General features: G+C 51.6%; 1 protein-coding gene across 2 annotated transcripts in view; it reads right to left on the reverse strand.

Annotated features, from left to right (window-relative positions):
• The window catches only part of LOC123456369 (uncharacterized protein C5orf49-like), a 29247-nt gene extending 25212 nt beyond the window's left edge, over positions 1 to 4035 (reverse strand). For both annotated transcript variants that reach the window (XM_045139337.1, XM_045139336.1), the window contains exon 1: positions 3833 to 4035. In XM_045139337.1, the coding sequence (XP_044995272.1) occupies positions 3833 to 4012 (180 nt within the window). In that variant the 5' untranslated portion in view covers positions 4013 to 4035. The remainder of the gene's footprint in view (positions 1 to 3832) is intronic.
• Between the last annotated feature and the right edge of the window lie 8426 nt (positions 4036 to 12461).

A 12461-nucleotide genomic window follows, 5' to 3' on the forward strand; every position in this document is an offset into this window, starting at 1 on the left:
AGTGAGACCCTACCTTGACAAATAAAAAAATAAAATAAAAAAAGGATCTTGGACTATGGGAAGTATGAATATCATTGGAATTGATAAAATCTACAGGGACTTTTTTTTTTTTTTGCCGAGGTAGGGTCTCACTTTAGCCCAGGCTGACCTGGAATTCACTGTGTCATCTCAGGGTGGCTTCAAACTCACGGTGATCCTCCTACCTCTGCCACCCGAGTGCTGGGATTAAAGGCGCGCACCACCACTCCTGGTTTATGGGCACTTTTAAACTTGGATGAATGCATTGCATTTTACATCATGTATGCTTATCAGTTTATGGGGCCTGGGGCGGAATGTGGTGGTTTGATTCAGGTGTCCCCCATAAACTTAGGTGTTCTGAATGCTAGGTTCCCAGCTGATGGAGATTTGGGAATTAATGCCTCCTGGAGGCAGTGTATTGTTGGGGGCGGGCTTATGGGTGTTATAGCCAGTGTCCCCTTGCCAGTGTTTGGCACACTCTCCTGTTCTTGTTGTCCACCTGATGTTGGCCATGGCTGGTGTCCACCCCATGCTCTTGCCATCGTTTTCCCCTGCCATCGTGGAACTTCCCATTGAGCCAATAAGCCAAAATAAACCTCTTTTCCCCTCAAGCTGCTCTTGGTTGGGTGATTTCTACCAGTAATATGAACTTGCCTGCAACACAAAGTGATACATGTGTCTGGAGTTCATTTGCAGTGGTAATTGGCTCTGGTATCTGTCTGTCTGTCTGTCTCTCTCAAATAAGAACAAAATAATAAACTGGTCCTCTCAGACTCATCTCTGAGTGGACCCTGAGAGCTGGGGTGTCTCTCCACTCTGCCCACGTGGCTGAGGCTGGTGATAATGTGTGACTCTGAGCTCCTGTGTTTGCAAGCTCCTGTACAACCCTGCAGCCCGCCTTCTACCTCTGGTACTTTAAAAAATATATATTCTATGTATTTATTTGCAAGCAGAGAGATACAGAGAGGGAGAGAGAGAGGGCGTGCCATGGCCTGCAGCCACTGCAAACAACTCCAGACACATGGGCCACCTTGTGCATCTGGCTTAATGTGGGTACTGGGGAATCGAACCTGGGTCTAAGGCTTTGCCGGCAAGTGCCTTAACCACTGAGACATCTCTCTAGCCCCTCTTGTACTTTACAAAAATTCATAGTTCTTCATAGTATCAAGGTAATATTTAAAGAACCCCTCCAAATATGTTCTCAGTATTTTCATCACATTATATCAAAAAGGAGACTTCCAGTTAAGATGGTAGCATAGGAACCATGCTCAAACAGCCTAGGGGAGAAAAATCCAGAAAATAAATTATATCAAAAAGGCAAACAAATGTTATATTTTCACAATAAAACAGGAGACTTTGGGGCTGGAGAGATGACTTACTAGTTAAGGCAGTTGCCTGCAAAGCCAAAAGGTCCCTGTTTATATGTAAGCCAGATGCACAAGGTGGCGCATGCATCTAGGGTTTGTTTGCAGTGGCTGGAGGCCCTGGTGTACCCATTCTCTCTCTTTCTCTTTCTCTATCTCTGCCTCTCTCTCTGTCTCTCAAATAAATTAATAAAATATTTTTTAAAAAACAGGAGACTTATTTTGGCTACATATTTATATTGTACAATAATGTGCATGAATCATAAATAAACTGGTTATTATATACACATCGCATGTTTTTGAGGAAGGGTCTCGCTCTAGCTGAGGCTGACTTGGAATTCACTATGCAGTCTCAGCGTGGCCTCGAACTCACGGCGATCCTCCTATCTCTGCCTCCCGAGGGCTGGGATTAAAGGCATGCACTACCATGCCCAGCTAACATTGCCTATTCAAAATGTGGGATTTATTATAAGTCAAAGTAGTTATAAGGAGGAGTTTATTTAGATAGTTAGCTTTTGGGGACAGTCTCACTGTTTAGCCCAGGCTAGCCTCGGGCTCACACACTCCTCCTGCCTCAGCCTCACAAGTCCTAAAATGATAGCAGGACCACACACAAGTGGCCAAACCGTTGTGAATGTAAGTTCACAGGAGAGAAAATGAGACCCACGGTAGCAATGAGGTTAGGACCCTCACTCTAAGCCACTCCTGTTTCAAAGCCCTACAGTCACCGCTAAGGGAGTCAGCAAAGCGGGCTGCAAAGGAAATCGGACAGCAAATGTCCCTTTGCGTCCCTCCGAGTTGCTCAGAGCAGGCGGCGCTCCCGGAGCAGGCGGGGGAAGGCACCAGCACAGAGGGCTCTGCGCCGCGCGGTGCCAGGGCAGCTAGAGCAAGGAATGGGTCCTGCAGAGCCCTGCCAAGGGAGGTCCCAGCCTCCCGCCTGGGCTGGCTCGCAGCATGCCCCACCTCCGCTGCCCTCCTCTTTCCTCTCTGCACACCGTCCCCAGACCACTTCCCCTACCCGGAGCTCAAGGGTCCAGAGGTGGCCCCCCACTTGATGTGCTTGATGTGCGCTAAATGCGGCGGTGTGCCCGATCCAGGGTGGCCTCGAACTCACGGCGATCCTCCCACCTCTGCCTCCCGCCGCGTGCTTTGGTAGGGATGCCTTATACATATGAATGAATGGCTGGCCTTCCTCCTCCGGGGACACCCGGTTAATCCACACACCCCTCTTTGGGCAACTCAAGCGTGCCGGGGACCGAGTCCTCCTCAAGGTCCCTCTCCAGCGAGGACAGTGCCAAGCAGAGGCTCGCAGCGGATGCACGAGCAGCGCTGACACGAGGGAACGGGCGTCCGCAGGACGGTTTGTGTTGTTGTGTTTTTCGTTTCGGTGTTGGTTTCATCGGCTTCTGGGGCTGCTGCAAAGCGGCGGTCTCAGGCGCTCAGCTCCAGGGTGCCAGCCAGAATCTACCCTCCACCCCCAATCCAGGTTCCCCTCTGCTCTCCCTCCCTCCTTCCTCCTCCTCCTTCCCCTCCTGGCTTTTTTGTTTTCTTTCTTTCCTTTTTTTCTATATCTTTCTCTCTCTCTCTTTTTTCTTTCTCTCTTTTTCTTTCTTTCTCTCTTTTTATTTCTTTCTCTCTTTTTATTTCTTTCTTTCTCTCCCTTTGTTTTTCTTTCTCTCTCTCTCTTCCTTTCTTTTTCTTTCTCTCTTTCTCTTTGTTTTTCTTTCTTTCTCTCTCTCCTTCTCTCTGTCTGATGAGCATGGCAGCTGTATTTCCAGCCCCTCCGCTCGCCCGGTCTGAGCCCAGGAGCGCAGTCGCTCAGCACGGCACAGCCCACCCGCCCGAGCAAGGCGCGGATCGCGGCGGGAGCGGATCCCGGGACCCCTGCAGCGCAGCCCCCCGCGCACCGCGAGCCCCGCGCACGCCGCTCCTCGTCCACCCGCCGCGGTCACACTGGCCTGTGGGCTCCCGGCCGTGAGGACCCGGCGAGGACCCCACCCGCCTCCAGATGCCGCCCTGGAGGCGCGTCCTGGGCCCCGCCCACCGCGGAGAGACCCCTCCTCACCACCGAGACCCCTCCTCACCACCGAGACCCCGCCCACTGCTGAGAGCTCTCCTTATCGCTGAGACCCCTCCTCACAGCTGAGACCCCTCTCACAGCTGTGACCCCTCCCACTGATGAGACCCCTCCTCACCACCAAGAACCCTCCTCACCACCGAGACCCCGCCCGCCGCAGAGACCTCTCCCATCGCCCCTCCCGCCGCTGAGACCTCCCCCTCCTACAGCTCAGATCGCGCCCACCGCTGAGTCCCCGCCCGCCACTGTGACCCCTCCCACCAACAAGACCCCGCCCACCACTGAGAGCCCTCACACCGCCGAGACCCCTCCTCCTCGCTGAGACCCCCTCCTCACCACCGAGACCCCCCGTCACCGCCGAGCGCCCCCTCACCCGGCGCTGGCGGTTGTAGTAGCTGAGCTCCTTGGGTTCGGGGCGATCGGACGGGGCGTAGCCCAGAGTGGACATGGCGGAGATGGGCAGCGGCCGGGGCTTGACCCGCAGCGTGGCCGCGGTGATCTCCTCCTCCTCCTCCTCCTCCTCCTCCTTGTCCCTCGCGTCGCCACCGTCCATAGCCCCCGCCTGAGCTGTGCCCCTTCTCGCTCGCCCAGATGCCCAGGTGCCCAGGCCGAGTCCTCCAGCCGCCGTCTTCCTCCCGCCGTTGCCTGGACACGGCGTCCTGGAGGCCCTGGCCGCGGCGGGGCGGGGGGGGGTGGGGGGAGGGGGGAGGGGGGAGGGAGTGGGGGGTGGAGGATGGGGGAGGGGCGACCCTTCCCCCTCCTCCTGTCACTTCAGCCCCCGTCCCCCCTCCCGGAGGTGCCCAGCGGCCGAACCCAGCTGTCACACAGATTCGTGGGCACCATGCCCGTCATTTCCAGCTAGGTTGAAATGGTTCTTGAAAATGCTTCTCTCGGGCTGGAGCAACGGCTTAATGGCTAAGGCGTTTGCCTGCGAAGCCACAGGACCCCGGTTTGATTCCCCAGGACCCACGTTAGCCAGTTGCACAAGGGGACGCATGCATCTGGAGTTCGTTTGCAGTGGCTGGAGGCCCTGGATGCCCGTTTTCTCTCTCTATCTCCCTGTGCTTCTCTCTCTCTCTCTCAAATAAATAAATAATAATAATAAAATGTCTTAGGGCAGGCGTGGTGGGGCACCCCTTTAATCCCAGGAAGGGGAGGCAGAGGCAGGAGGATCTCCTAGAGCTCCAGGCCACACTGGGACTACATAGTGAATTTCAGGTCAGCCTGAACTAGTATGAGACCCTACCTCAGAAAACCAAATAATAATAACAATAAAACATTAAAAAAATACTTCTCTTGGGGCCGGAGAGATGGCTTAGCGGTTAAACGCTTGCCTGAGAAGCCTAAGGACTCCGGTTCGAGGCTCGGTTCCCCAGGACCCACATTAGCCAGATGCACAAGGGAGCGCACGTGTCTGGAGTTCGTTTGCAGGAGCTGGAAGCCCTGGCGCGCCCATTCTCTCCCTCTTCCTCTGTCTTTTTCTCTGTGTCTGTCGCTCTCAAATAAATAAATAAAAAATCAACAAAAAATATTTAAAAAAAAAAACAAAAAAACTTTAAAAAAAACTGTTAAAAAAAGAAGCACATCTAATGACAGTTTTAAGTAAGCACAGTGAGGAAGAAGATAATAATCACTGTGGGACGACAGCATTGGAGTCTTTTAGTCCAGACATGAGATTATGCTCAATTCCAAATACACCATAAACCCATAAGCAAGAGGTTAGAACCAGGGAGCTGTGATGAAAATATAGATAAGCCCACATAAATGGGCTGCAAGGCCACTGAGAAATCCTGCTGGAACTGAGCTGATAACACCCTCCCTGAAGATCAGCTGACAAAAAGCTGGAAGAAGCCATTCTGCATGCAGTTCGATGGGCGAAAGAGAAATCAGCAGTGCAGATACTCAATCAACAGTGGACAGTGCAAGTCTTAAATTTTGCCAGCTAGGCCAAATGAGCCAATGGGTATAATAGTGGCACGTCTGTCATGGTGGAAACCAACTGCCCTCTAATTAGACTGGTCAGAAGACCAAAGGCGGTGACGAGACTCTTGTGACATCCAGCCTCTGTGGAGTTACCTGTCTTCTTGGTCAGAGAGGACATGGAAACCAGAGACCAGGAAATGGACTCCACGTCAGTGTCTGCAGACAGGCGCTCAGACCACCTAACTTAATGGAGGACACCTGAATCAATCCACCACTGCATGTCAGTCACATGTAGGGTCGGTGCAGAGCACGTGACAATCACTTGGAGGGGTGGTGCTGGACAAGTGACAGTCACATGTAGCGTTTTTGCGGGGCAAGTGACAGTCACGTGTAGGGTCGTTGTGGGACACGTGACAGTCACGAGTTGGGTCGGTGCGGGAATATGACAGAGAAGCAGAGGGTCAGTGCGGGGCACGTGATAGTCACACGTGGGGTCCGTGCAGGGCTAGAGGCAGTCACGTGTAGGGGTGGTGCGAGACACGTGACAGTTACGTGTAAGATCCGTGCATAGCATGTGTTGCAGTCAGTTTGCATTTCTTGTAGAACTCACCCATCCAAGAGTAGTTTGTGGAGAAAAACAAGTTTACTTTTGCTTACAGCCTTGAGAGAGAAGCTCAGTGATGGCAGGGAAAAACGGCGATATGGGGATGGAGAGATTGCGTAGCAGCAAAGCACTTGCCTGTAGAGCCTAAGGATCCCAGTTTGAGTCCCACTTTCCCAATACTCACGTTAGCCAGATGCACAAGGGGCGCACGTGTCTGGAGTCCCGTTGCAGTGGCTGGAAGCGTGATGAGCCCATTCTCACTTTCTCCCTATCTGCCTCTTTCTATCTCTCTGTCACTCTCAAATATATAATATGTAAAAATGTATCAAAGATATTTTGAAACAGGCGACATGGAGATGGTGGACATTACACCCTCCTAACATCAGGTGGACAGTAACAACAGGGGAATGTCCCAAACACTGGCAAGGGGAAACTGACTGGACTTAACACCCATAACCAGCCCCCAACAATACACTCCTTCATGGAGACAATAATTCCCAAATCCCTATCAGCAGGTAAGATAGCATTCAGACCACCTAAGTTAATGGAGGACACCTGAATCAAACCACCACAGCATGTGACAGTCACATGTATGGTCGGTGCAGACCACGTGACAGTCACGTGAAGGGTTGGTGCGGGGAACATGACATTCACATGTAGGGGCAGTGCAGGCCACGGTGACAGTCACGTGTATGGTTGATGCAGGCCACGTGACAGTAACGTGTATGGTTGATTCAGGACACGTGCCAGTCACGTGTAGGGCAGTGCAGGCCACGTGACAGTCACCACTAGGGTTGGGGCACAGCATGTGTTTCAATCACTTGTCATTTCTTGTAGAAATCATCCAAACAAGAGCAGTTTGTGGAGAAAACCTGTTTTATTTTTCCTTACATTCTTGAGAGGGAAGCACTGTGATGCCAGGGAAAAAGGCCGACGTGGGGCTGGATAGGTGGCTTAGCTGTAAAGCATTTGTGTGTAGAGTCTTATGATCCCAGTTTGAGTCCCCGTTTCCCAGGACCCACGTTAGCCAGATGCACAAGGGGCGCCCGTGTCTGGAGTTTGTTTGCAGTGGCTGGAAGCCCTGATGAGCCCACTCTCACTTTCTCCCTATCTGCCTCTTTGTATCCCTCTGTCACTCTCAAATATGAAAAAATGTATCAAAAATATTTTGAAACTGGCGACATGGAGATGGTGGATATTACACCCTCCTAACATGAGGTGGACAATAAGAAGAGGGGAATGTTCAAAACACTGGCAAGGGGAAACTGACTGGCTTTAAACCACATAATCCGCCCCCAACAATACACCACCTCCAGGGGGCGCTAATGCCCAACTCCCCATCATCTGGGAAGCTAGCATTCAGACCACCTAAGTTAATGGAGGACACCTGAATCAAACCACCACAGCATGTGTCAGTCACGTGTAGGGGCAGTGTGGGGCACGTGACCGTCATGTATAGCATGGGAGCAGGGCACATGACAGTCATGTGTAGGGTAGGTGCAAGGCACGTGACTGTCACCTCTAGGGTTGGAGAGGAGCATGTGATGCAGTGAGTTCGCATTTCTTGTTGAAATCACCCAACCAAGAGTAGTTTGTGGAGAAAAACAAGTTTACTTTTGCTTACAGCCTTGCTGAATCTCACTGAAGGCAGGGAAAAACGGCGACGTGGGGCTGGATAGAAGGCTTAGCTGTAAAGCACTTGCCTGTGGAGCCTAAGGATCCCAGCTTGAGTCCCAATTTCCCAGGACCCACGTTAGCCAGATGCACAAGGGGCCGCACGCGTCTGGAGTTCGTTTGCACTGGCTGGACGCCCTGATGAGCCCATTCTCACATACTCCCTATCTGCCTCTTTCTATCTCTCTGTACTCTCAAATATATAAAAATGTACAAAAAAGATTTTGAAAGTGGTGACATGGAGATGGTGGACATTACACTCTCCTAACATCAGCTGGACAGTAACAACAGGGGAATGTTCCAAGCACTGGCAAGGGGAAACTGACTGGACTTAACACCCATAACCAGCCCCCAACAATACACTCCTTCAGGGAGACATTAATTCCCAACTCCCTATCAGCAGGTAAGTTGGCATTCAGACCACCTCTGTTAATGGAGGACACATGAATCAAACCACCACAGCATGTGTCAGTCACGAGTAGGGCCGGAGCAGGGCACGTGAAAGTCACGTGTAGGGGCAGGGCAGGGCACGTGACAGTCACGTGTCAGGTCGGTACAGGTCACCTGACAGTCACGTGTACGGGTGGTGCAGGTCACGTGACGGTCACGTGTAGGGGTGGTGTGGGGCATGTGACCGTCACGTGTAGCGTTGGAGCAGGGCACGTGACAGTCATGTGTAGGGTCGGTGCAGGGCACATGACAGTCACCACTAGGGTTGGAGCAGGACATGTGTTTCAGTCACTTGGCATTTCTTGTAGAAATCACCCAAACAAGAGCAGTTTGTGGAGAAAACCAGTTTTATTTTTCCTTACATCTTTGAGAGGGAAGCAGGGTGATGCCAGGGAAAAACGGCGATGTGGGGCTGGATAGATGGCTTAGCTGTAAAGCATTTGCCTGTAGAGTCTAAGGATCCCAGTTTGAGTCCCTGTTTCCCAGGACCCACGTTAGCCAGATTTACAAGGGGCGCCCGTGTCTAAGTTCGTTTGCAGTGGCTGGAAGCCCTGATGAGCCCATTCTCACTTTCTCCCTATCTGCCTCTTTGTATCCCTTTGTCACTCTCAAATATGTAAAAATGTTTCAAAAATATTTTGAAACTGGCGACATGGAGATGGTGGACATTACACCCTCCTAACATCAGGTGGAGAATAAGAACAGGGGAATGTTCAAAACACTGGCAAGGGGAAACTGACTGGCTTTAAACCACACAATCCGCCCCCACCAATACACCACCTCCAGGGGGCGCTAATGCCCAAATCCCCATCAGCTGGGAAGCTAGCATTCAGACCACCAAAGTTAATGGAGGACACCTGAATCAAACCACCACAGCATGTGTCAGTCACGTGTAGGGTCAGAGCAGGGCCGTGAAAGACACGTGTAGGGCTGGTGCAGGGCACGTGACAGTCACGTGTAGGGTCGGGGCAGGGCACGTGACAGTCACGTGTAGAGGCGGTGTGGGGAAGGTGACCGACAGGTGTAGCATCAGAGCGGGGCACGTGACCGTCACCTCTAGGGTTGGAGCAAAGCATGTGTTTCAGGCACATGGCATTTCTTTTAGAAATCAACCAAACAAGAGCAGTTTGTGGAGAAAACCAGTTTTATTTTTCCTTACATCCTTGAGAGGGAAGCACTGTGATGCCAGGGAAAACCTGCGAAGTGGTGCTGGATAGATGGCTTAGCTGTAAAGCCTTTGCCTATAGAGTCTAAGGAACCCAGTTTGAGTCCCTGTTTCCCAGGACCCACGTTAGCCAGATTTACAAGGGGCGCCCGTGTCTGGAGTTCGTTTGCAGTGGCTTGAACCCTGATGAGCCCATTCTCACTTTCTCCCTATCTGCCTCTTTGTATCCCTCTGTCACTCTCAAATATGTAAAAATGTATCAAAAATATTTTGAAACAGGCGACATGGAGATGGTGGACATTACACCCTCCGAACATCAGGTGGACAATAAGAACAGGGGAATGTTCAAAACACTGGCAAGGGGAAACTGACTGGCTTTAAACCCCATAAACCACCCCCTACAATACACCACTTCCAGGGGGCGCTGATGCCCAAATCCCCATCAGCTGGGAAGCTAGCATTCAGACCACCTAAGTTAATGGAGCACACCTGAATCAAACCACCACAGCATGTGTCAGTCACATGTAGGGTCGGAGCAGGGCACGTGAAAGTCAAGTGTAGGGGCGGTGAAGGGCACGTGACAGTCACGTGTAGGGTAGGAGCAGGGCACGTGAATGTCTCGTGTAGGGGCGGGGCAGGGCACGTGACCCTCACCTCTAGGGTTGGAGAAGAGCATGTGTTTCAGTTAGTTTGCATTTCCTGTAGAAATCAACCAACCAAGAGCAGTTTGTGGAGAAAACCAGGTTTATTTTTGCTTACAACCTAGAGAGGGAAGCACTGTGATGCCCGGGAAAAACGGCGACGTGGGGCAGGATAGATGGCTTAGCTGTAAAGCACTTGCCTGTGGATCCTAAGGATCCCAGTTTGAGTCCCAATTTCCCAGGACCCACGATAGCCAGATGCACAAGGGGGCGCATGCGTCTGGAATTCATTTGCAGTGGCTGGACGCCCTGATGAGCCCATTCTCACTTTCTCCCTATCTGATCTTTCTATCTCTCTGTCACTCTCAAATAACTAAAAATGTACAAAAAATATTTTGAAACTGGCGACATGGAGATGGTGGACATTACACCCTCCTAACATCAGGTGGACAGTAACAACAGGGGAATGTTCCAAACACTGGCACGGGGAAACTGACTGGACTTAACACCCATAACCAGGCCCCAACAATACACTCCTTCAAGGAGACATTAATTCCCAAATCCCTATCAGCAGGTAAGTTGGCATTCAGACCACCTTAGTTAATGGAGGACACATGAATCAAACCACCACAGCATGTGTCAGTCACGTATAGGGCCGGAGCAGGGCACGTGAAAGTCACGTGTAGGGGCGGGCAGGGCACGTGACAGTCACGTGTCAGGTCGGTACAGGTCACCTGACAGTCACGTGTACGGGTGGTGCAGGTCACGTGATGGTCACGTGTAGGGGTGGTGTGGGGCATGTGACCGTCACGTGTAGCGGGGCGCTAATGCCCAAATCCCCATCAGCTGGGAAGCTAGCATTCAGACCACCTAAGTTAATGGAGGTCACCTGCATCAAACCACCACAGCATGTGTCAGTCACGTGTAGGGTCAGAGCAGGGCACGTGACAGTCACGTGTAGGGGCCGGGCAGGGCACGTGACAGTCACGTGTAGTGTCGGTGCAGGGCACGTGACCGTCACCTCTAGGGTTGGAGCAGAGCATGTTTTTCAGGCACATGGCATTTCTTTTAGAAATCAACCAAACAAGAGCAGTTTGTGGAGAAAACCAGTTTTATTTTTCCTTACATCCTTGAGAGGGAAGCACTGTGATGCCAGGGAAAACCTGCGACCTTGGGCTGCATAGATGGCTTAGCTATAAAGCATTTGCCTGTAGAGTCTAAGGATCCCAGTTTGAGTCCCTGTTTACCAGAACCCACGTTAGCCAGATTTACAAGGGGCGCCCGTGTCAGGAGTTCCTTTGTAGTGGCTGGAAGCCCTGATGAGCCCATTCTCACTTTCCCCCTATCTGCCTCTTTGTATCCCTCTGTCACTCTCAAATATGTAAAAATGTATCAAAAATATTTTGAAACTGGCGACATGGAGATGGTGGACATTACACCCTCCGAACATCAGGTGGACAATAAGAACAGGGGAATGTGCAAAACACTGACAAGGGGAAACTGACTGTCTTTAAACCCCATAAACCACCCCCTACAATACACCACCTGCAGGGGGCGCTAATGCCCAAATCCCCATCAGCTGGGAAGCTAGCATGCAGACCACCTAAGTTAATGGAGGACATCTGAATCAAACCACCACAGCATGTGAACAGTCACGTGTAGGTTCGGTGCTGGGAACATGACAGTCACGTGTAGGGGCAGTGCAGGCCACGTGACAGTCACGTGTAGGGTTGGTGCAGGTCACGTGATAGGCACATGTAGGGGAATTCCTGGGCACATAACAGTCATGTGTCGGGTCAGTGCAGGCCACGTGACAGTCAGTGCATGGGTGGTGCTGGTCACGTGACAGTCACGAGTAGGGGTGGTGTGGGGCACGTAAAAGTCACGTGTAGGGTCGGAGCAGGGCACGTGACAGTCACGTGTAGGGTCCGAGCAGGGCACGTGAAAGTCACGTGTAGAGGCGTGGCAGGGCAGGTGACAGTCACGTGTTGGTTCGGTGCAGGGCACGTGACCGTCACCTCTAGGGTTGGAGAAGAGCATGTGTTTCAGTTAGTTTGCATTTCTTGTAGAAATCACACAACCAAGACCAGTTTGTGGAGAAAACCAGGTTTATTTTTGCTTACAACCTTGAGAGGGAAGCACTGTGATGCCAGGGAAAAACGGCGATGTGGAGCTGGATAGATGGCTTAGCTGTATAAGCACTTGCCTGTGGAGCCTAAGGATCCCAGCTTGAGTCCCAATTTCCCAGGACCCACGTTAGCCAGATGCACAAGGGGCCGCACGCGTCTGGAATTCATTTGCAGTGGCTGGACGCCCTGATGAGCCCACTCTCAGTTTCTCCCTATCTGTTCTTTCTATCTCTCTGTCACTCTCAAATAACTAAAAATGTACAAAAAATATTCTTAAAAATGGCGACAGGGGCAGATCGTGGACATTACCCCCTCCTAACATCAGATGGACAATAAGAACAGTGGAATGTTCAAAACACTGGCAAGGGGAAACTGACTGGCTTTAAACCATATAATCCGCCCCCAACAATACACCA

This window comes from Jaculus jaculus, chromosome 21 (genome assembly GCF_020740685.1).
Source record: "Jaculus jaculus isolate mJacJac1 chromosome 21, mJacJac1.mat.Y.cur, whole genome shotgun sequence".
Classification (NCBI taxonomy): Eukaryota; Metazoa; Chordata; class Mammalia; order Rodentia; family Dipodidae; genus Jaculus; species Jaculus jaculus.